This window comes from Ornithodoros turicata, chromosome 8 (genome assembly GCF_037126465.1).
Source record: "Ornithodoros turicata isolate Travis chromosome 8, ASM3712646v1, whole genome shotgun sequence".
NCBI lineage: Eukaryota > Metazoa > Arthropoda > Arachnida > Ixodida > Argasidae > Ornithodoros > Ornithodoros turicata.
In genome coordinates this window covers 26,250,002-26,275,487 of record NC_088208.1, presented here as the reverse complement: position 1 = coordinate 26,275,487, position 25,486 = coordinate 26,250,002, and the positions used below count along the sequence as shown (strand labels likewise).

Sequence of the window (25,486 nt, the reverse complement as noted above, 5' to 3'; positions counted from 1 at the left end):
ATCACGGGGGAGGGGAGGGCTCCCGTGATTAATGATGCCCTTATTGAGGACCCTAATTGCAGCACGTTTTTAGAAGGTTATAGTCTCGGCTCACTGAGGAAGTGTAAAACGAACTTGCCGTCAGCGGCAACGTTGCCGCAAAGTTCGACCGTTCGGCAACGTTCAAAAGTTCACAAAGTTCGGCACGCTGGTATTGCTTTGGGATGTTGACTTCGAAGCTTGAATGTTGACAAAAGAGTGGTGAAGAACGAGGGGCACTTGGCGCATGAAAAAACATAGGCCTGCTGGACGCCTTCACCACTTCGCCAAGCACTATACGTAGTGAAGTTCAGCTTTAACAGTGTGCGGAATCCTGTCCCAGTTCATGTTGGTTAACAGTATTTGATGAGTTAGACGCACGCGAACGCAGCAGTTACCCTGCTACGTTCGCGTGCGTGTCAGTCGGTGGTGGTGGTGATGGTGAAAAGGCTCGCCGTTGTCGGCCTACAAGAGATGGGCAACGTCACTACTGACGCCCTAGGAGATGTGCGTCCTGGACCGGCTTCTACTTAAAGCTGAAACTTCACTGCGTAGCACGCTCCTAGCCAGCCACCATTCCGAATAATATCACTCCACCCTGATTTCTTGAAAACGGGAGGAGGTCCCTGTCTGGGACACATTCTGCATGTCCAAGATATGTGCGTCCTCCTGCTTTTAACAAATCAGGAGCGGCGAAATTATGTTTTAACAGTGCAACGCAAGCGTGTAAACAGCCCATGACATCACCATTCAATCCATCATGTTATTATTGTGAAATACACACGTCTAGCATGCACTCTTGAGGTCGAAGGTGAGCATCTAGGACGCCGTAAATGTTCCTCAAGAAAACGAAAGGGAAATAAGGTGTAAATAAATAAATGCATGTAACGTATACGTATCTTTGCAAGTAGACAATATGGAAAGGCATGTATTTCAGACATTTTCAGACACATTGTGACGCTCTTTGTTTTTGGTGCCTTGAGACTTCGCTTTTGGTGCCAAGCTAGGTGATGATGTTCTCATTTATTCTTTCAAAGCGTTTCAAAGCGTCGAGGTTGGTGTAGTTTCCCTTTCTTTTATTAATAACGCGTCCTGGAGTAGCCAGTCCCGAGTAGCTCGAGACTACCATCTCCATTTTTTTCTTTTAAATCAATCAATCACTCAATCAATCAATCAGACATTTTCTTGTAGAGCCACAGTCTCTTTTACATATCCTCCTCCCCCATGTATTTCAAAGGACGAATAAAACGAGAGGTGTTTATTTAAAACAGGACTTACTGTCTCAGCAGCGAATAATTATATGATGAAATGTACTTGGCCTTAAAGAGGATTCTTGTAAACCTAGCCCAAGTATGGCAAAATCAACGCCATCAGATCTCCATAAAGCTTTGAGACGCGGATCGCTTGACCAAATCAGTAACCAAGATGAGAGCCATAAAAACATTCATTTATTTGCTAATTTATTGGTCCATTCCGCTGAAAGTAAAGAAAAGATAGCGCGCCTTCAACGTAAAGGACTGAAGAGTGTCGGTAATTTTTCTGTGACACAACAACAACAACGTTGTTTTAATAATGATGATTACCCCGTTGCTGACCTTAATGTGGCCCAATATAACATTGAGTCGCCTCACAGTTCCAAAAAGCGTCCAAAAAGTTTGGGAAGTGATGGTGATGTGATACAGAAAAAAAGGGGCGGATATGAGTTACGACGAAGTCGAACTGGTCATTCCAGTACGCTTACACACAGAAGGTACAAACAGATGAGACAGTAAAAACGATGGAGTTCAACATGTAGTTTAAAAGTTCTGCCGAAGTGAGTGTAAAATGTTGGAATCGCTTGGGGCACACACAGCACACATTCAGCGAGTCATAGAATGTCCATAAACCCGGTTGTATGTAAAAAATCTTCAAGTGCCCTCAGCGCCTTATCGGACGACGAAGGACCTAACAGTTTCGCGTTGTCGAAGGCTCGGGAGCCCACGCGAGTGTGGCTCGCCTCTAAAACCCTTCGAGCAACCAACGTATTTCCGACACCTGAGAAGGATGTGTTGTACGGCCTCTAGAACGCCACACTCACTACAGTTAGGGCAGTCTCGTTTTCAGCGTTTGAAGAGAAGACGTGCGCTGTATGCTACATTGAGCCGTAGCCCGTGTAGGACAGTCGTCGTTAGTAGCGTGAAGGAAGTTTGTACTCGAAAGCGTAACTCTAGATCGACCTTATACAAACGCAACCCCCGAGAAGATCCTGTTAACCAGGAGATGCTGCACATTTGTTGCTTGAGCTCCTTTAGCATTCGCCTGGTGTCGCACTTGGTGAAATAAATGGACATCAGTTGGATGCCCCCGAGTTAAGAGCCCGGCTGAAGTTTGGGAGGGCTTTTAGGCATTTGGGTGATGAAGGCAAAATATGTAGTACACAGTCCACACTCTTAAAAATGAATTTCACCACCATAGCACGCTCCTACACTCTAAAAACAGAGCTTCACCGCATAGCACGCTGTGCGCCAACCATTGCCACGAATGAGAGGGCTATCGTTCGTGATCGGAAGACAGAAGGGGCGTACGCCTCTTTGTGGAAATTTTCAGATATCCAAATTGCCACAAAAAGGCGTACCCCCCCCCTCTCTCTCTCTCTCTCTTCGAATCAGAAGCGATGAAGCATATCATTCGTGACAGTGGTTGGCGCACAGCGTGCTATGCGGTGTTCTGCTTTTAGAGTGTAGCCAACCATCAGCCCGAGTGACATCGTTCTTTTGAGCTTCATAACCAGCCCCGAGACTGGGGAAATAACACACAATACAGTCCCCAGTGTCAGGGTTCGTTATAAAGATCGATTATCACCAGCTCACCTGCTTTCTTGCCGCTCTTGTCGTTCTTCTCCCTGATTTCCTGAAAATGGTAGGGCGTACGCCATTTTTTGTGGTCTTATGCAGTTCATAATTGCCACAAAAATGGCGTACGCCCCCCCCCCCGTTTTCTTCTTTTTCCCCCCTTTTCGTCAAATCAATCAAATCGCCTTCATGAGGCATTGACATCATGCCCTTTCATGCTAGTATGCGACTGCCATAACTTCATTCCATGCAGCCCCAAAACGAAAGACGGTGTTCGGGATGTTGCCACGCTGCAGAAGCGTCGTATACGTCGGCATTGCTTATGCCTCCCTAACTTTCTCACGTATAAAAGGGCAGGAAAAGACGAAACCTACAATTCTTACCGTCGTTGTTCGCTTATTGATGCGTCCTTCGACATTTTCGCTTCCCGTCTGTCCTTTTCTTTTTTGTTGCATCGCCGCGAAGCAGCTCGCAGAGGTGACTTTCTCCGTGTTTACTCGCGCAAGTGCATAAGAAGAAAAAGAAAGAAAGAGAAAAACATTTTCGACCGCATTCCTCAGCGGGGCTTGAGTGTTCGTCGCCAGACACATCCTGCGTCCCCCCCCCCCTTCTCTCATCTCCCTTTCTTCCTTCTGAAACTTCTAAAGTGAAGCGAGGCGAAGAAATCTTGCCTCGAGACTCTGCAAATGCAATCCCTTTCAAACAATTTTGCGTTTACGTTACGAAAGAAGCGTTCTTGTGGATCTTGACGTCTCAATCAGTTAAACGACCTATTGTGCGAGGAATTAAGATGCATAGAATATCAGATGGGCACGTGCAAGAGTTCCTCGTACGTACATGGCTTCCTTACGAAAAAGCGCAGCGTTTCTACCTACAAGAAATACCACTGATAATGGCAGACGTCGAAAATGTTGCTCGAAAGCGTGCAGCTCCTCCTGTAGTTCCACTGCGCGATGAGCACACATAGCATCCCATGGTCCCAAGGGATCCACCGGGATTCCAGTAGTTCCTGTAGTTAGAATCCGCCACGCCGATATGGGGCTGATAAATACGCCACGAACGACGTGCGGCCATTATCTCTCCTATAGGTTTTTGTCTCCATGTTGTTCTTATAGTATTTCGGCTGAGTATCGGATATCATAAGAGTATGATGACGGGGTAGTTGGTATATTTGAGATGGAGATACTGAACATCAATATACATTATACAATATACAATTACGATACATACATTACATTACATTACATTACAATACAATATACGTAGGATCCAGAACAATATAATCGCTTTATCCCTTTTGAAGCGTCCTCCCTGATAACAACACTGAATAATGGTACACAGATTCACGTGAGCAAAACAAGAAAAAAAAGAGAGAGAGAGAGATAATCATGATTACAAAAAACTGAGTACTACAGCTACTGGAATAACACAAACGATAGTACTACAATAGTACATACGAATGAGTCCTACAAGAGTTGAATTATGTGAGAAAATGCTTAATTTTTATTTTGAACAGCGGTAAATTCACACCGTTTTCTAACTCTGGTGGTACACTCTAAGAAATGAACTTCACCACATAGCACTCTCCTAGCCAACCATCATCCCGAATGACAACGTTCTCGCCCCTGATTTGCTGAAAACGGGAGGAGGAGCCTATTTTGTGCCATTATGCACGGCACAAAATAGGCTCCTCCTCCCGTTTTCAGCAAATCAGGGGCGAGAACGTTGTCATTCGGGATGATGGTTGGCTAGGAGAGTGCTATGTGGTGAAGTTCATTTTTAAGAATGTAGGAGATTTCAACCTGAAACGCTACGAAATAGAAACGACAGGTTTCCGAAATTAGTTTTAGTGACAGGGGGGGGGGGGGGGATCTCTTTATATTTAGTGACGGGTAAGCTCGAGAAAATCTAGTAGACCCGCACCAGTGAGATAGTACGGGTTTTAAGAAAAATATAAGTTATGCTTAGTACGATGTGAGAGATCAGCTGTTGCACATTAAATTCGATGTATGCGATTGGTATTACATACCAAAAATTACTCTTATAGGTCGATTTTGCAATAATTTTAAGTCGTAAGGAGTATAAGTGGGACTTACACGTCGGGCCCCATACTGAGGCACAGTAGGCAATATGAGAATGCATAAATGCGTAATACAAGTTCAGGAGAACTGAAAGGGGAAAGCACTGCCTAGTTCCTATTAGGGTACCCACCACATCATCATCCCATTTATGTGTGTGTGTGTGTTACTAGGGTGCTGATAACTAACAGGCAAAAATGGAAAAAGTCTAGCGCTCGCAATTAAATAAAATAAGTATTCAAAGAGATGGAGCCATTCAGATAATTTATATTACTAAGAAACAAGCTTTCGGACGGAGTCTTTCATTAGGTGCGAGGACGGACTCCGTCCGAAAGCTTGTTTCTTAGTAAAATAAATTATTTGAATGTTTCCATCCCTTTAAATACTTATCTAGGGTAGTGATACCATGAGGAATTTTCTGATAAATTTTCCTGGTGTGTGCTTGAAATCGTAGACGTGGGTCTAAGGCAATGCCAAGAAATTCTGCTTCATCGTGGAATATTAGCAAAAATAATCAGGTGGGAAAAGCTAACTGAAGCTGGGGTGAACGAAATTACATACAAACCGTCTTACTCGGGTATAAACTTAATAAATGAATCTTACACCAGTGGACCAAGCTATCAACACCATCTTCTTCAACGGCAGTGAGTGCGATGTTGTCGGGAACACGGAGCACATCCTCCTCAGGTGCTCCAAGTATGCCGACAGTCGCAGGACACTAGAAGCAAGTCTGGCTCGCCTGGACGCCCGGCCCTTTGACCTTGTAAAGCTCCAGGGTCCTCAGCCATTCAATCATCAAGCGGCTGCTTTGAAAGCGCCCCTACGTTTCCTTGAAGAAACGCATCTCATTGGCATTTCGTGACTCTTTCTGCTCCCTCGTTCGTGACAAGTGTTCCTACTGGATCGGGATGTTCGTCTCCCGCGCCTCCGCCCCCGATTCTACTGGGTTTTCTCCTTTTTTTTCTTTCTTTCTATCTAACTGTGGCTAAGTGGTCTGGGGTAGCCAGTCTGACTTTGTCGTGACTTAAATCCCCATTGTTTCTTGCTCTATCCGATCCCATCCCATCTAGGTTGTGTATTAAATCTGAGGTATTCTGTCCAGTTATCAAAAGGGTCGTATCGCCTGCATACAAAAAAAGAAAGAAAAAGAAGAACCAAATAATTGAAGCAGCCAAGCCTCTTCTCTCCCTCTCTCGTGTTCTTGGCTACTTCCATTATTCTCTAGCGGTTATGATACTGGACGTGTTCAGGCTGTGACGCTCTTATATTAACCCCAGCTAAAATTTACAGCGCTTTCACACGCTTCTTATCCGCTACCGGTTCTAGAGTGTGCCGATGTTACTGGGCTGGAACTCCTGCACTCAGATCTGCTTTGGCCCAGGTGAATAAAGACCTACATGTACTTCGAAACCCCTCATGTCATCGTCATCATTTTTTTGTCGTTCCATGTTCGTTTTTGGTTCTAACGAAACGTGATGCTGAGGCCGCTTTCAAGACAACTTTCTTACGCGACTATAACAAAAAGCAGGGCGAAAAAAAGTTACAGGAAACATCTTTTTTATTTTTTTGTCATTCTTTCATTCTTTTGACTGAGAGCGCCCACAAAGTGGCAGAGAGAGCGCTGCTACTGGGTGCATCTGGCTTGTCCTTTTTACAGTAGGCACATAAAGAAGCGACATTTACGACGTGCTTGGCGACCTTCTGTTGGGATGCTTCCCTGTGTCGCTCGAGTAGCCGCCTCGGGAGGTTCGGCTTCGGGATGGTCGTTTTTCACCTTCCCTTTTTCACATATCTAGTTCGCTTTATTTCGCTTTTAGGCTATCCTCTATTTATCTTCCCGGAAGAGTTTGCTGTGGCCGCCATTGTCGTCCTCTTTTCTTCTTTCTTTTTTTTTTCTTTTTTTTTTTGGTATCGGTTATCCAGTAGGTCGTTTCTTGCAGGAACAGCCCATGTCTTCCTTCTTCTGATTTTGTTTTTCTTTTTCTTTTTTTGTGTATGCTTTGTCCGCGTACCTGTTACACGGTGTTCTGACAAACTTCATTTTAGGACAGACTTCTTGTGAGAGAGTTAGAGCGTCTTGTCGTGCTTTATCACGCTGAAGTCAGGCACACTCTTCATATAGAACTTCACCACATAACACATTGAAGGCGCTATTGCATGGAATGATACTCTTATCACTTCCCCTCACCCTCAACGCATTAACCTAATGTTTTTTTAAGTCAACTTTTGCTGTAATCCATTTCGTACGTCTTTCACCATTTGTTAGTTTATCCTTTATTTCCTAATTCTTCTCTTTTCCTTTTTATTTATTTCATTTTTATTTCATTTGTTTTTCTTTTTTCTTTGTGTAATAGCAAGCTGGCGTCCCGTTTGGCTGACCTTTCCTCCTTTTTTTCCCTTTTGTTCCAATAAATACCCCCAACTTCCGATTTGTCGAAAACACCGGTTGTACGCCCTTTGTGTTGCAATGAACACAACTGAATAAATGTCTAAAAGGTGTACACCTCTGAATCAGAAGTGACAACGCTGTCATTCGGGATGATGGTTCCAGGAGCGTGCTATGCGGTGAAGATCTGTTTTAGGAGAGCAGGAAGCCGTTCTGTAAAAGTGCTACATGGAAGAGCAGAGACAAAAAAGGTTTATTAGTGAAATTGTTGCTAGCTTAAAACAGAAATGACATTCGTGTTGCATTATTGGACCATGATTTCTACTTCGAGTAAGATGATTCAGAGACAAAATTAATTTACATAGCGATTACAGTCGTAGCACGTGACCCTATAGTTCTCTCGCCACGTAGAACACCGAGCTATTAAATTATTACGATTCAGCCGGATAGCGTGAGGGAGGGAAAACAAACAGTAATCATATAAAATCGCATCTTCGATGCATAATCACACGCATCTGCAAATGAGAGTGCATGTTCAAATAAACTGACTCCTAGATTAACCCATTGCGGGGCTTAACTGTGAGCTTTACAACGGTACTCTGTTACAACTGTCATTTCCGCGTGTAAGAGTGTGATACATATGCCTAATATATTAATTTACGTCACACTTACGTCATTTCACGATATTAAATGAAACTGACGTCACGGTTCCTGCATACTTGCCCTCCACAAACAAGCGTATATAATAAGGGTACAAATAAGATAACACTTCACCAAACTACGAACGTAATTTGATTAATGAAGTAGCACTTCGCGATGACGTTTCGACTCTACCTTCGCACACGCACACATTTAATATTTCATCTGCTGGTCTGGCAACGCGGTGTCCATATCATCATTTATTCTTCTTGGAGTAGAACCTCTCCAATCTTTTATTCGCTCGTGAAGTATGGAACAAAATCGGTGTTAACGACCCTTCCTTCTCCAGACATCGAAACTAACCTTTCTGTCCTCATAGTGGCAATGGCTATACAGATTGCCTGGTAAAATATGTATTATGAGTCGACGGGCGGACACGCCACACCAGTAGAAAAGCTGACACGAGAAGTGGGTCATGCTACTACACGCCGTACAGAGCACTATCACTCCTCGCTACTACATGTACTTGTTGTTATGTGAAGAAAACAGCGAAGAGAAAAGTGATGAAGCCCAAGCAGCACAACATCCTGACCCAATGTTGGGCCAATATTGATCCAATCTTGGACCAATATGGGCAATAATAAACAAATAATAATAATGACAAATAATTACTAATATTGGCCAATAATTATTATCAAAATGAAATTGTGTTCAAATAGATAACGTCTTCAATTTGTACGATGGGTTTATGGAAGCCTTGAGCCTCGTACGAACTCACTATCAAATAAATCGTTTACTCAATATCAATCAATTTCTGTGCTTGCTTACTCTGATCTTGCAGCTTTCATTTTCGTTTAAATGAACTTCAATTAACTTCACTTAAATTCAATTTAAATTTTGGCTCACCACTCTGTCTGCCACTCCTTCGTGTTGTCCTCTCTTCATCTGCCCACGTCTGTACGCCGCTCTCATAGCCACAGTTGCTTCGCGGCGCTAACACAGCATTAAAAAAAATTTAAAAAATTGTCCCGATAACTGAGTGGTACATGAACGTAAAGTTCCGCGTATTTTTCAATAGCAAGTTTTAGTGAATAGGAAGAAATCTACGAAAACGATACGATAAAAGAAGTTATCAAATCGAAGCTTATCAATGTGATGTCACCCGCTTCAAAGAAACAGGGCGGTTGGGTTATCATGTTTACGGTACTGTTATCGTGAACACCTTCCGAAGTACTAAAACTCCACGTTGTTCTATGAACGTAAACGTGTGCAAATCTCTAACGTACGCACACGTGTGCGTTGGATGGTAATGTGATTGGCCCTTTACTGCCGCCAATAGTTTTCCGCTGATTTCAAAATCACGAAATTTGTACAAGGCCTAATGCATCCTATCAATGAACTGACCTCCAACAGATTTTGCAGTTTCGAAACAATAAGATAACTGACGTCCGCACAACCCATACGCCTATATTCCGACGGAAGAGAATATTGCACGAAAATATCCAGGCATCAAACATTCACGAGGAAATGGCGAGAATGATTCCTAACAAGATTTTCGTTTCGAAATGACATCTCCCGCTCTTGCTCAAATATTACAATATGCGCATTCTTCGCGTGCGGTGAAGCAATTACAATAAACGTCTGTGCCTGTGCAGAAACAGCTCCGAATTTTCAGTGCGCGATAGTGCGGAATAAGCGTTGTGAAAATTTGCATCGTGCAACGCTAATAAAACACTAATAAAACGCTGTCTGCACGTGGCACTAGCCTGAACGGTATGCGTCCAATTTTACGCCGTCTCATCTAAATTGAATCGAAGTAATAACAATAGGGAGACGCTGGAGACGCTGAAGTCGAAATGTAATATTTGACGGGCGAGAATAACTATCTGCGTCATAAAAAAAAAAAAAAGACAAGCAGGAAAGAATATGGTGGAACACAACCCTGTTATTGGAATGCTTTTAAACTAGATGCTTGTCATTGTTTCGTAGGATTTCATTACTTCATGTTCAGACTCCGAACATTGCTTGCATACCCATTCTATTTAGGATACCAGAGAACAGGGCGTATAGATATATGAAGAGCCCCTCTAACAAATTCGAATTTTACAACACTTCCCCGCCGTCGCTTCTTTCAACATCCCGTCTTTCTTTCTTGTTTATACCGAGCTACAACTGGCGCCGACAATTATAGATGTTTTACTTCCGACTGCTGATATTACCAAAACTTTCGTGATTGTGCTGTATGTTATGGCTATTAGCCAACATGCACTAATTGCCTTTGTGTGGCTTGTGAAATGCTATAGGAAGATACAGAAATACCCGTGTTATTCATATCGCTGCCAGTGATGTTTTTTTCATGTTGTATAGTTATTATCTAATGGCTATTTCTTCATGTGAGGTGATATGTTGAAGCAATTTCTTTAAAACGATGCGTTAGTTTTTAGTTGATATGCGCTTAGTGCTACAGGGATCGCTTCGCTATCCAATTTCAGTGATTTCAACAAATAAAATAAACAAACGTCACCCCAACTTAAACTATTGTTAGAATGTATCGGATAACATTATATCAACGATACGGCAGCTTGCATTAGAACACAGATGCAACAGTCCGCAGCCTTTCAAGTTTTTTTACTGATAGAATTCACTTTACTTAATAAATCATACATAAGAAGATTTTTCGCAGGCTAAACAACTGAGGTTTTCAGTACTTGTACGTGCTGGAAAACTTCACTTCACCTATTAAAAAACTTGTAAAAAATTTGTGACATTTATTGAAATTTTGAATTTTTGAAATTTATTTGGATTTGAATGTTTTGAACATTATTTCAATATTAAAAAATGTAGCGAAGTGGATCAGCGTAGGAAGCGTCTCTACGTCATGCAGCTATGTTAACTGCCACAAAAAGGGCGTACGTGACGTTCGGTCTCATGCTGTGTCATAACGCTGCACAACACATACGCTGCACAACACATACGCTGCACAACACCTGACGCTGCACAACACATGACTGCACAATCCTTTCGCGCAATACTACAAGAATATAAGAAACAACTCGACCGATAGAGCGTCAAGCACTATGACCAGAACATTGACACCCTCTTCGAGTCACGAAACAGAGCTACATCGAAAAGAAGGCATATTGCTTCCCGTTCCCTCAACAAACAGGAAACGACGAGCACATACGCGATGGTGGCTCCGACTGCCAAGAACAACTGGAGCACACGCAGTTCCAGCAGCTTCTTTCCTCTCAGCTGTGGCGGATGGAGACTCATTAATCGAGAGAACGTTCATCCCTCGGGAAAGCGCGTTCAGAAAAGAGACTTTCCTTTCCCGGGAATAACCATCAGAGGGCTGGCTTCCATGTGGGCTAGCCAACAACTTTCTTGGTAATCGTTCTTTTCTTGGCGGATCTCTTGCTTCTGCTCACTCTTCGCCTCGCTGCACCGTGTGAGTGATGGGTTGTATTTAAGGTGCCCAAGCACGAAAAGGCCGTAATTTGACGTTATATTTTTGTGATAGTCCTAAGGCATACGTACGCGAACACTCTTGAATATGATGGTGATGGTGGTGGTGGTGCTAGTGAAAGGGCCTACGCCCCACGCTTTCTACAAATCAAGAGTGATAGGGGTATCATTCTGTACGATGGTTGGCCTTCAGCGTGTTATTTGGTGAAGTCCATCCCAAAGGCTCTTTCACGGAAAGACACTCCAAAATTCGCAGCCTCGTCTACGTTCTCCAGGAATCTGGCCTCGCTCAAAGGCTATAAGTACTGCTCGGACTTCTCGGCAACTCTGCAGTGACAGCCCTAAATCTTAAATGGCACATATATATATACATATATATATATATATATATATATATATATATATATATATATATATTTACAAATCAAGCGTGCCACAATCCCAGCTGTGATTGTGGCACGCTTGATTTGTAAACATATGCCTCACGTGCAGCCATGGAGCATTCGCTCATTTTTATATTTGTATCTATATATATTATATTATATAATTTAATAAATAAATGAAAATAAATAAAACTAAACATAAATAAATAATATATTATATAATTGAGCATCACAAATACAGTTTATTATTTTATCACCTTACGATTGTAACAAGAAGAATTTGTGCTCAAACCCCGGATGCAGCCTTCGGCGTATGGAATGTGTCGCATACGGACGAGGGAGAGGAGAAAAATCAGCAGCGCCTCGGGGCGTAATTGCGCGTCATGGAGGAAGAAGATAACTAGAGCATTTATCACAACGAGGGTGTTCCAACCTTTATTCTTGCATTCATCAGGGTCTCCGTAATTTCGCTGGTCATTACCATCGTCGCGAAACGTCGAGCAAATGTCCTTAAAATCTTCGTTTGCTTCTGTCTCTGTGAATTCGCATTGTTTGTAATGTCGCTCCCCTTAACGAGCAGAAAGCTGATGTAATCAGCGATTCTGTACTTTTTTTTTTTGTATGCTCGAGATATGCAATAAAGTTTAAATAATGCGGCTAAAAATACGCACCGGCCTGCTCGATGCCCTGCAGCTAGAAGACGTCAAGTTTATTTGTTAATGCACCATTTGCATACGTCCTGAATGGGATGATTTTACAGCCGACCTTACTTTCACAATATAATATGCTACTATAAAAAGGAAGATCGTGGTGAAAGGGCCCGCCGCTGTTTGCCTCACAGTGGTGGGCAACGTCACGACTAACGTCCTGGGGAATACGCGTCCTGGGCCGACTTCTAAGGGAACTGTGCTGTCTGAAAGCGTCCGAGGAAAACCCAGGAGATACCCCAGACAGCACAGCCGGCACCGGGATTCGAACCGGGTTACCTCCCAATCTCGTCGTGACATGGCCAGCACGCTAACCACTGAGCCAAGTGCGCTGGTCGTAAAAAGAAAGCTAAAGTTAGACCGTGGGCACAGACGAGCACCAATGGCAGAGGTACTTTTTTTCTTTCTTCTTTTTTTCTTTTTGTTCCCCAGCAAACCATATGACACTCTTGCTACCACTTTTCAAGCCAGACATGGCGGTTTTAACCACGTACCAAGGTGATGGCGTCTGTTTTCTGGTATTCCGAGGAATCATTATGGATGACTATCCTCTAGCCCAATCAGCATTGTGCGGTCTTACTGAGTGCCCATCTCTCTCTCTTTTTTTTCTTTTATATCTCATCTCATCTCATCAATATCCTGTATACGGTTCGACCACACAAAAGCATACTGCGACAACTTCATGAAACCTCCTTGCCAGCTTTCTCATCGGAGGCGATGGCAAAAATGAAGGAGCTTCGGCTCAAAGTGTAGTCGCATCCACCACGGTGTCTTCAGATATAGTTCGTTCAGCTTCGTACTTAGCCCCAAAGCTGACGACACTGTCGCATGGGAGAAGCTTCAGCGTGACGAGGGCGACATCGCTGCGAGGGAAAGTCCTTCGAGAAAGCCTGGAGAACCTGGAGAGCCTGGAGAGCTCGGCTTATGGTTAAAAATAAAAGTTGAACTTAAAAATCGTTTCTCGTGCGAAGGCCTTTTATCGACAAACCAGTTCAAGCGAAACCGGTGTTCAGATATCATGTGAAATTTATAAACCGTCGCACTTGTAAAAACGTCATAATTATTAAATATAATTAATAGTTTGAGACAGACAGGCGAACTGACGGACGAGCAAAACGAAAACTTCGTTTAGTTTTGGAGACACGCAATGCTGGAGCTCTTTTTCTCAAGTTCAGATCGCTTATGTGGCGCTGCGGTCGTTTAGGATATGGTCTAATGGTGGAATGTCTTAAAAATGTTCGCAACGTAACCACTGCTTAGCTTCCAATCGACAGCTTAGGTAAGTAAATGTAATGTAAGTAATATCCTGAGCACGGGCTCAATATTCCCCAGAAGCAGCGTAAAAAGTGTAGAAACTCTTCGAATTACAACGCATTAGAAACCAATTGAATGACTGTCAGTTGTAGCAGTACAAAACTTAACCGAGGAAATGACAACAAGGTTGCCATCCACACTTTCATAATTTTATCTACTAAGTCCTCCAGCACTGAGATAATTTTTCACACTACGTGTCATGGCTTAAATTTTGCTCCACAGTACTTTTCTGCAGTTCAGTGTCTTGAATGGAAGCGATTCTTATTTCACGTGCTTATTGTTTTCGAGTGTCACAAAAATGCGTTTGCAGTCTTCTGTCTTCTTCCCGTCTCCTTTCCGCGTCATGTCTACGTTCTGTAGTCGTGGAGTAGCTTTCCATGAGACGTCCCTTCCCTGAGCAACATGCCGCAACCTAGGCAGGCAGACCACTGAATCCCCACGTAATCCCCCACCCCCGTCCAGTGTGTGTCACCCCAACTAAACTTTGTCGAACTCCATATAAATCACGATTATTTTTTAAAATTATTATAATTATAAAGAATCAGTGTCATTGTTTTGAGTGTTCTACAACCATTTCAGACTTGAATCACCCTGTACCTGCTCTACTGCAGGAAACGGGCTTCAAGTACTTCCCTGTAAAGCGTGCTTTGCCTGCATGACAGAGCAGCTCCGCGGGAAATCGCACTTGTCATTGTTGATAACGTGCTAAAAACTCACAGAAAGCACAAATAATAATAATGATGATGATGATTAATAATAATAATAAGAATACCTTTATTAATGTGCCCAAGAACAGCCGAAGCCTAAGCACACTAATAAAGGTATTATTATTATTATTATTATTATTATTATTATTATTATTATTGATTATTGCCACTCTAATGGGTACAGTCTTTGCTTGGCTTGCACTCCTCCGCCTTCGATACTGCGCAACATAAATTTACAACTCACCTTTGAGCTCTCCTTTCTCTAGCGTATAGTCACCTTTGACCACCTTCATGTTTTGAGTTGCAAGATACAAAAGTGCAGAGCTCACTTCATCCTGCAACAATGTACGTCATGCTGTATTTCAATGATCCCGCGTACTGGGCTCCGAGGACTGTACGGAAAACCCAGCATCAATCTTCCACGTTATCTGCCGAAGGATATTTCCTCCGTCGTACAGTCTAACTTCTTCAGTTTCTTTTTTTTTTTCCTTCTTCTTTTTCTTTCTGTGAACCTTTTTCGTTCTCTTCTGTCGTGATGATATATTACCGTCTATAAGCTGTGTCTTCGTATTCTGAAGTCCCTGATTTCCATTTTGCGTTCAATGCAAAACTCCTATACTTTGCGACGACAGTGAAGGTTGTACCAGACGAAGAAACGAACAACTGAAACGGGAGATGCGCATAAAATACTTGCCTTTCACTTCTTCACCGTCGCATAACGTCAATTGATGACACCGGAATGAGTTCGGCAAAGACGTAGCAGGGTTGCTGTAGGTTGCATTTTTGTTAGGTTGAGATGAGGTACCCGTATGTGCTCTTACAAAGTAGTATTCGACTTCGGCAAAAACTACCCCCTTTTAAAACGGAACAGTAACCACATAGTAGGGTCGCAGATACCAGCCATCCCGAATGCAATCGTTTTCTCCCCTGATTTGTCGAAAAACGGGTAAGCATTGATTCTCCACACACTTGAGACACCATGTGAATCCAGACGTGAAGTGAAATTGCCCTTCACATAGCAATGGAAGGGAGGCAATGGGTCTTCAACAAGGTGGAGCATATTGGCCAGCAATAGGTTGGGAGATACAGGAGCGCCACCGAAGTCCGGTGGAGCAATTTCTTCTGCTCGTTTTGGGAAATCACACCCTTGATGTCAAGTCTTCTAACTTCAACCTTCAACACTACCAACCTTTCCGAATCGCACTCTCCGGGTCTCTTAGTCAGCTGGACTCTCGCCCCTTCTCTCTATCAAAATAGCTTGGTCCCTGGCCAAATCCAGCCAACCAGCGCTCTGCCCTCAAAGCTCTTTTGACATTTTTGGACACCATAGGCCTTCGATCCTTATTGTGAAGGGGCTCATCCGTTCATTCCCCACATCACTACCAGCAATGGGGTAGAGTATAGCCCCTGGCGACGAAACTTCCCATTCACCATCTTAAAAAATAAAGTTGTTGTTGTTGTTGTTGTTGTTCGAACTTCGCCTTTTGGCTCTATGCGACATAGAGTCGTTAAACTCCAATCAACCGCACTTAATTTTTTTGCGTGCAGCTGACAGTACTCAAGGGCGTTAAGTGTCCTCGTTGAAGCAAAGCACCTTTGCATATCAGTATACTAGAACATGTGATCATGGACGGCGATATGTACTGTAATGCAAGAGAGGCTCTACGAGAACGAATGACTAGCATGACCAAGACACCGTTCACGTTGGCGTCGGTGCCGAGTCTCCTGCCCAATATCATGCAGCACCGTCAAACATTGCTGTTCTTCCTCGAATTTCTGATGGATATTGATCTTCCTTACACTTTTTAGTGTAGAGTTGGACCCATATTGTGTTATGGCTTTGTGCACTGACATTATCTGGCCATGAAGGCTTCATGTTCTAGCAAGGTCTTAAATGTAGTATCACTATTAACCCATCACCTCATCATTTCATGTACTACATTTCATACTAGCGACTGTGCCCTAGTGTAGTACACTACAAATTAAGTAGCAAGTATCTTGACTCATCCTCAGTACGTGATCTGTTGTGGTGTGCAAGAAAACACCACCTATTACGGTGGTGTGCAAGAAGACAAATGAGAAAGGTGAAGCATACACATACTGATTTTGCAGGAACAAACATAAAGGCCTCCTCAGGCTTAACCGTAATGCGCTCACGTGTTACGGATAAACGTGAGGACGTCTTTATATTTGTAGGGATACCGGATAGGTGATGAAATTTGAAGGCCCACGGCAGCAGGAGCGTTTTGGGTGCTATGGATGTATCACTTACGTTGCTTCGGATGAAACGATGTATCTCAGGAAGGTTGAAACGATACTCTGCTTAAGAGGTGAAGATACCACGAATGAAACCTCTTATTCCTATTGGTTGTGAAAGAGCTACTACATGCTAACTTTCTGTACAAGCAGCAGGCAAACATCTCTGTATCTAACATTAACGCCGCCCACACAGAGTTTAACAACTATAAACGCCGTGATGAAACACTTCGGATACCCTAGAAAAGAATTGCTTGCTCCCTCCGGCGTTGTAGGAAAAACAGATGTCGACATATCACCCCCTAAGTGTCCTCGCAGTGTGAAGGGACGGAGCAATATTGCTAGTTATCCAATACTTTCCACCAGTACGAGACAACTTGTGGTCAACATTTTGATGTTTTTTTACTTACAGGTCTCCGACGCGTTAGATTGCTTTGCAGCAGACTTATTACGAAAGTAAAGTAAAGTAGCTGCTGTCCCATTTTCCATTTAAAGAATAATTTCTGTGCGTTTTATGCAAGATGAGATGGAATGTAAAAGATGAGAAAGAAACAGATCGCAGACCAGCTGAACATGATTACACACTGGCTTGTTCGTAGCTCAGTGGTAATGCGTTTAATTGTAGGCAACATGTCATTGAGTACGAGGACACACGAAAACAAGAGACACGAAGGGACGAACTCAAACCTTCAGTTCGTCCCTTTACTATGTCTCATGTTTTCGCGTCTCATGATACTAACGTAAATGTTACTTACCTAAATGTTTTTTTTTCGTGTTTTTCTTTCTGGCATTTTTGTTGTTCGTTTTGTTTCGGTAGGTGAACCCCCATTTTCGTAACATTCGACTGCACTCTCCAGAGCAACTGATTAGCAGTTATCACCTACCAAGCAACTCGTTTGTATATATACATATGTTCTGCACATACTTAGCGTGCTTAGGTTTTGTACATAACGCACTTGTACATTACAGATCATCCTCGCATTCTTTTGTGACTCACTTCCTTACACGACGCCTCTCATTGTGCAAATATCTATCACACTCTGTCATATCGCTTCTATAGTGTGTCTGCATGGCCTAATACTGTTGATTAAAGGTTCTTAAAAAAAGAAAACAAAATAGAAAGAAACGTGTTCGTAGCACCGTGCTAAGCGATGTAGCCGCAAAAGCGGAGGACATATGTTCGAATCCCACTGTCGCGTGCGATCCTTTTTATTTATTTTTTTTTTCGCTTGAAGTACGGTCACGAACACGCACCTCCGCACGTAACGCGCTCTCGTACGCTAGTTCAGAGAGTTTGAGCTTGAATGTAAAAAGAAAGGGAAGAAATTGAATTCGATAATAATTGGGTAACAATTCAATTGGGTAACATGTCCTTCTGCTAGACAGAATGGGACCCAAAACTTATCGAGACTTGTCAACCTCTTCTGCTCACTCACCCTCCTCTAGCCCAAGGTCATGCTGCCCCACTTCGCCCATACGCCAGCTTTGTTCTTTGCTATTTCTATAGTTTCAAGGGGCTATAGTGCCCTGATAACGAGCATAACGGCATAGAATCGCGGCCACCCTCAACCATGAGGCTGTTGCTTATTTTTGTCCACTAAAACATCTTTTGGGGCTTGTTGGTACATAACTTCGATACGGGTAAGAGCTCTAGACAGGCACACACACGCACGCACACGCACACACACACAACAAAGGGAACATCTGCTGACAACATCCGCTCTGTTGTGATGTGTGTATACGTCGCCTGCGTTTTCTTAGCGTTCTTATCCGTTTCGAAGTTATTTTTGTCATTTGTTGTTGGGCTCACGTCACTGCCTAAGGGCCGGGTCCCATAGCTTTATGCGAGCAGCAGCAGCAAAGCAGCAGCGGTGCGGCAGCAGCAACACGGCAACATGGCAGCAGAGCAGCTTTCTGCTGCCGCTGCTCTGCTGCTGGAGGCGTCCCATAGCTTCGTTTTGAATTAGCGGCAGCAGCGGCTTAGGAAACACAAAGCGTGTTGGCAACTGTGGCATTGTTTACATTTCGCACATTCCGAAGGCGTACGCAGCGGCTAAGCCTTTTAGTGCACACACCTAGGAACGCAATCCTAGGTGAAAGGCGTTTGTGTGAGAGATATATTGTGGATTTGGAGCTCATAAGTGAACTTTGAGATGAGTGTGGTGGTGGTCTGAGCCTCGTATTACCTGACTCTTCGTTGATGTGTAGTCAGTTTTGGTCTGGTCAGTTTCATGACATTCAACGTAGGTTCGTCCTACTGCTGTGCTGTGCAGAACAGTCCTTGCTGTGTTATGTGGAGATTCTTCTACGGGATTTTGTCGTATAAATATTGCCTCGTTACTATAGTATTCGACATTTTGATTTACGGTGACTGTCAAATGCGTACGTTGCTCTTAGTGAAATAAAACTGTCTAACGAAAACAAAGGCCCCTTCTGCTAGTACTCACTGCTTTCTGCCTGTTTTCACAAGGAATGGGTTCATTATCTATCTCTATCAAACCTTTTCTTGTTGTCTGAACGTTGTCTATCTCCATCTACCCTTTTCAAGGGTCAGTTTCATTTACAACCACCTAGCAAGGTCTTGGAATACCGACCACAAGAAATTTGTTCGGTTTGGTTTTCACACGGCATGGACGTGAAAGTAATTTGCTTGTACGTTATCAGGTCACGGGTTTTGAAGTACTTTCCAGAAAACAAGCGAACATGTAGCTACAACTGGTACACAACATATGTATCACGTAGGTTCGGTCGAACACTTTATTGAACTTTATGAACTGAATTATGTCCTGAAAGCGCACTTCACGCAGTCCCGATGATTGAACACTCGCTCCAAACTACTGGCAATCACAAGCGTATCCAGGTTTTCAGAATCAAATCACAGAACAACCAGAAACAAACCTTCTGCCGTCACTCACCGCCCTGCTAACCCTAAACACCGTCGAACGAAAACAATACCAACCAGCCTCCTGATTGGCTTTCGAGACCGGCTGCTCAGGCTGCAGAGCAACAGGGCAGCACAGCAACCAAAAATTCGGATACGAGAGCAGCAGGGAATTTCTGCAGCTCGGCAGCGCTGCTGCTCTCGCCCAGTGCTATGGGACCGCTCGTGTCGCTGCAGCTCTGCTGCTCCGCTGCTGTTGCTCTGCTGCTGCTGCTCAAATCAAGGCTATGGGACCCCGCCTTAATAAAGCACTGCCGTGCACTACACGGTCAGCATTGCGTGTCAATTTTTCAGGTAAACAACCTACTGTTGCTATAATGGTAATGTATAGCATGTATTTGTGTTTATGTCGCCTTCCCTTCAACTTTCAAAGCGAGAGCATTATAAGTCACGTGACACCCTATGACGACGTGACGGTTCTATGAAGCGACCGCATTTAAATACATTTGGCACAACGCCAAACGATGCAGTCAACCTTAATTTTAGTGGTTCAGACATAACACACAGACAAGTACCATATACAAAAAAAAACAAAAAAAAAACGTAAGATACCCTTGATGAAAGAAGGAAGTCACCATGCCATCATGCAATATACCTTTTTTTGTTTCAACGGTGTTCTCTTTGTTTCTTTCCGTAGACTCTACAGACGGCTCGACGGTAACAAGCCGTGTGGGTGGAGAGACGGCGCTGCCTTGTCCTCTGAGGCATCCGACGCAAGACTCCTGGGCCCAAGGAGTCAACTGGTACAAGCAGGGTATCCCAGGTCCCGTGTACTCCGTCGATATGGGCTCCGGCAACGTCCTGCAGGCCAAACACCGTCCAGGCCACGTCTGGGCAGGCAGGGCTTACTTCTCCACCGCGGACGAACCTGCCCAGCTCATGGTTGGCCACGTGGAGGCCACTGATTCAGGAATTTACGTCTGCAGCGTACGGTTTAGCGGAGGCGCAATTAGGAACAGCACTGTACAGCTTCTCGTCGTCGGTGAGTTGGTTTTTATTTAAACGTCTTTACTGCCACTTCGGGCGTACGCTTCTTGGCGTATTAGTGAATGTTTACAGGCACACGTTACGTGGTGTGTGTATGTAGACGTGTTGGCGTAACCTCCTCCACATGCTTATTTTTGTGTCTGTCGATATGAGATTTACAGTCCTTGCAGTGGAGCCTTTCTAGCTTTTCGTTTCATGCAACATAGGTAGCTTTAGGTATTACGTCCATACTCATATACGGTCACAACGATGGGGGCATATATGTATTTAAAAACAGCAAAGGAAAGGCCCTTCTACTGGGGCTTTAATGAGTAGCTGGGTTAACTTAAATGCCGATCTTACAGGCTACAGATCCCCATATGAAGTTTTCACCATATAATCCCCATACGCTCCCCATACGATGTAGTGGCGTGAACAGGTCACGAGCATCTTTACTACACTGATCACTCATACACTGATTGATTCATGATATTTCTCATATTTCCCTTCATGCGTGACGTTTCCTTTACATGCATACGCAAATAGCAAGCCGACTCTCGACTTTCTAACCTGTACACTTTCATAATAAGCGAGCTCCCTTATTGCTTAGTGTGGTATAGTTGACGATGTCAGCGTCACTGGCGGCGTACGTCACTTCCTTGGTTTTTATTCGAACTCGAAGAGCGAGCGCCTTCGTCGTACGGGCTCTCTCTCTGCATGCAGTAGACAGGCAGTCCCACCCACTGCCCTCCGAAGTTTCCGCCCACTTAAATCCTTCATCCTCACGTTCCATATCCATCTATTCCAAACGTGAGAAGTTCTCGATCGTCCCCTGCTACGCTATACATTCGCGTTTGCAGGCACGGTCGCAAGCCACGCGTCGCTGGATAGGGAAACGGTTGCCCTAGCGTGCAAATTTCGTGATGGAGGCCGATATTGCATTCTTTAGGGTGTCACGTGTGCACCCCTTGAGTGTTTCTACCTTCTATCGTCCCCTGCCTCGTGCCGCCCACAAATATTTCAAGGCGCTGAATTCGCAAATGGTGCCTCGTGAGAATGCAGAAAGATGCGCATATGCGTACGGATTGCGCACAAATTTTCTCTCTCTTTTTTTAAAATTCTTTTTCACTCACTCACTCCCCTGCTTCAGAAAGTATAGGACGACGAAAGTGATGTTATGATAATTAAAGGAGTTTTATGTGTATGCGTTTTCCAAAAATTTGCGTTAAAGTTAGGTGCAGCACAACAACTGGGTGGTTATATGTGTGTGTGTAAGAAAAAATGGTCCCGAAAAAAAAAGGCCCCTGGTTGTGTCGGCGGATAAAATGGTCCCGCTGCCGACGTCAGACTTGGTTGCGGATAGCCGATGAAACACATCAGAGCCGACCGATCGGGCGTTACTATTCGCCCTCTCGGTTTGTTGAAATTGTAAGACATTGGCTTTCGTATGTTAATGACTAACAAATCCTGCATGCCATTCAATGTGGAACATAAGAGCGAACGCATTCGCTGCACCGGGCCTGGGTGCTAGTAGTTTTCAACTGTTGTCCAGACACGGGTGTTACAATTGTCCCCTGCATCTTTTCTGTGTAGATGTTTTTATAGAATATATAGAAGCTGTACGGCCTTTCATTCATTGTTTCATTGTCCTTACAACTCCGCTTCTGCTGAAGATACGGTTCATCGCTATCGAAAATATGCGAGGACAACTGTAAAACCTGTACTCCTGCTGTAGAACTGTACAACCCGTGACTACATCCAACGGACCCCACGTACAGCGAGCGTGAAGTCCGAGCCTTAGGCTAGTGAACTCAGTTGTGGATAGCTCGTGGCACAACTAAAACTCCGGAAGGTCACGGGTTCAAATGATGAGTAGCTAGGTTAGTTAGGCGCAGAGCTAATGGGTGGTAGTCCTGTTCGGGGGTAGCTGTAGTGGGAGGTGGGGTATGACACGTGCAAGGACAGGGGATAGCATGGTAGTAGGTGGTTAAGCGACAGGGGGTAGCCATAGTCTAGTGGGCGGGTACAGTCTGGGGGTAACTTAGCTGGAGGTAAGCTAAGGTAAAGGGGCGTACCTGTGGGAAGCCATGGGTGGTCTACCCGGGGGATGCACATGTGGCCACAAGGGTGCGGGTGCGACTCCTGGTCAGAGATCACCTGAACGCCGCTTCTCGGCAGATAGCGGATATGGTAGTAGCTCTGTACGCTTGAGAGCTCTGAAATCGATGCGCGCGCAAAGGTGCTCTCGCCTCGTGTCACGTGGTGCAGTTTCGGATTTCGCGCGCGTTCTTTACCAGATAAAAAAAAAGAGAAGAAACCACGCAGTAAACACACACACACAAATGGGATGATGATGATGTGGTGGGTCATTCTCCGCAGTTATGCCACGCAGTAGGAAACAATTGCGATGGGTGTTTCTCGACACGCTCAACAACTTCACATCTCGGCACTAAGACGAATAATTAAAAGTTGACTAATTAGTTGCCCCTAATTAATTAATCAGTCGCCATTAAAAAATACAGGCACTAGAACACGCGTCAGAATGTTCTGCAGTTTTCATTCGCTTATGATGTACCGTGTTTTTTTTTTGTTTTTTTTTTTTTAGACCCAGGTGCACGGTAGCTTGGGCATCCTGTATGAACCGAAATAACACACTTTCGATCACACACTATTCTGCCCAAACTCTCCCTTTCTAAAAAATAAAATAAAATAAACTTGAGCATCATAATGTTACCGTCTTAGCCTTCGCCTCATACAGACAGCTGGACATCCTTGAGTTCCTGCCGGGCATGGCACATTGCCCGAACATGCACGAAAGGATACAATGCATTTACATACTTCCTGACCACGATTGCCTGCTGCATCAAAGAAGTACGTACACTACAGAAGTAGGCTACATAACAAAGAATCAGTGTGCTAGGAGGAGCGAATTTACCTTGAGCCGTAGTGCATCACCTCTCTGGAGACCTTGCGTAATACAGGAGCTTCTCATTAAGCTCCTACAGGAGGGTGCGAATGCCACGAATGTCGCTTCTTGATATTCCATGTACATATAAAAAAGTCACCCAGTCTTCCTTACATCAAACGAAGCAACTGTGTTACGTATCAATACCTCGTCGTTGCACCTAACATGCTCATTGTCCCCCCCCCCCCCCCACCTTTCCAACGCAGCAATACAATAATAAATACGAACGCTGTTTCCCCAAATGCGTGCAGTAAGCCAAATAATACAGGGTAGACTGAAAGCGATGGACGGCAGCAGCTGCACAAGAATATCGAACAGATACAACAGTCAGCCTTATAGTTCATTCCATTCCCGCAGCGTACATTTTTTCGAAACATTAGGATGAAAGCGTCGCACAATGCTGGGTACATTTTATGAAGCAGTTCCATCGCAAATGTAGATTGGCTTCCCCCATCGAGAAGAATACCAAACGCAATAAAAAAAGAGAGAGCTATGAGATTGAATTGATATGAGTTTGTTCGACAGCGTGCTTCTCTGAATGACAACGCGTCAAGGAGGGAGGATTTTCAAATGGGGGGTGGGGGGTGGAACCTTCATAACGGAAGCTATACCTCGTTTTCTATATTTGTAGAACCAAGCATAAATATAAGGGGAAGAAAATAGGACATCACAGAATGGGAGGGGGGGACGCATTTTGACATCTGGATGCTGCCCAGGAGTACCGACGCGATTTCTGGCTTCTGTCAGATATCTTGCTTGGAGGGTGTGACACAAGAAATAGGGCCTGAAAGGCAGTGTTTTGATGCGTTTCACTTTCGTTGTACGCGGTGCGGTAGTTACGTCTTCAATGATATGCAGGACTGGAGTTTCGTTTCTGATACGAGCGAAGGACGCTCTCTACCATATGCTCCGAAACATGTATTTGGGCAAGGAAAGCTACTCATGTGCGCTTGAGAGGTATACAGTTTACAGCTTCAGCCTCTTTCAGCCTGGTCATCACGCGACCTCACTTGGTCTTCTGCAATGGCTCTTGTGCGTGTCTTTCTTTTTCAGTTTGAGTGGTTGTGCATGTGTGGTGGTGGTGGTGGTGGGGTACCGTTTATCTAAAGAAATAATAAAATAAGAAAGAGAGGTCGGTCTGCCTGCCGAGACGGGCGGCAAGTTGCCACAGAGAGAGAGAGAGAGAAAAAAAAAGGCAAGAAAAACAGATAAAACGAGACACAGCAACTAGACACACCACACATGGCGATGATACGTTCAGTGCAAAGTTCGGTAGCTGTGCCATCTGGTGGTCACCTTCGGCTCACACCATACAGTTCACCATAATCACTTTCAGTTGGTCACAGGTTCGTTGTTCACACTTGTCATAGGCTGTTGGTAACTCAGTTCCCAGCGTTGTCTATTTATTCTTTGCTGTCACAGAATACCTAGGAAGTTACTCTCCTTCATGAAGTCTAGGACTATGATTTGTGTTGCCCGCCGCGTTGACACTGGTCCAGTAGGGTAAATGAGTGACTCCAGAAAGGGGTCTAGCTGGGTGATCTAGATTCCTCATTTTTTTCCATTAGGCGTTTCCTTTGCTGTTCGTATGTTCTGCAGTGAAGCAAGATATGTTCTATGTTTTCTTCGACATCACAGGTGTTGCACAGCCCATGTGTGGTGGGTGGACAAAAATTATAAACGCATTTTTGAACGTTGCGCAGCGCGTTAATATGCGGTAGTTTTATGGAGTCATCGTTGGCGGTAATTTGTTAGTCATGTTGTGACTGTCACGGGATCCTGCAGAGCAGCGGACGCTAATGGGGTTGGGGCACTTTCATAGATGTGGTT

The 25,486-nt window shown here is 44.1% G+C and overlaps 1 protein-coding gene and 2 long non-coding RNA genes across 4 annotated transcripts in view; 1 reads left to right on the top strand and 2 right to left on the bottom strand.

Moving 5' to 3' along the window:
* LOC135366790 (uncharacterized) overlaps positions 1-25,486 on the bottom strand; it is a 304,126-nt gene that overhangs the window by 108,426 nt on the left and 170,214 nt on the right. The gene's annotated exons all lie outside the window — the stretch shown is intronic.
* The window catches only part of LOC135366788 (hemicentin-2-like), a 150,940-nt gene that overhangs the window by 52,911 nt on the left and 72,543 nt on the right, over positions 1-25,486 (top strand). For both annotated transcript variants that reach the window (XM_064599701.1, XM_064599702.1), the window contains exon 2: positions 20,363-20,707. In XM_064599701.1, the coding sequence (XP_064455771.1) occupies positions 20,363-20,707 (345 nt within the window). The remainder of the gene's footprint in view (positions 1-20,362; positions 20,708-25,486) is intronic.
* Positions 20,305-22,981, bottom strand: LOC135366791 (uncharacterized). The gene is made up of 2 exons (XR_010414287.1): positions 22,767-22,981; positions 20,305-20,645 (listed from the first exon to the last, which is right to left on the bottom strand). It is a non-coding gene; the product is annotated as an uncharacterized LOC135366791 (long non-coding RNA).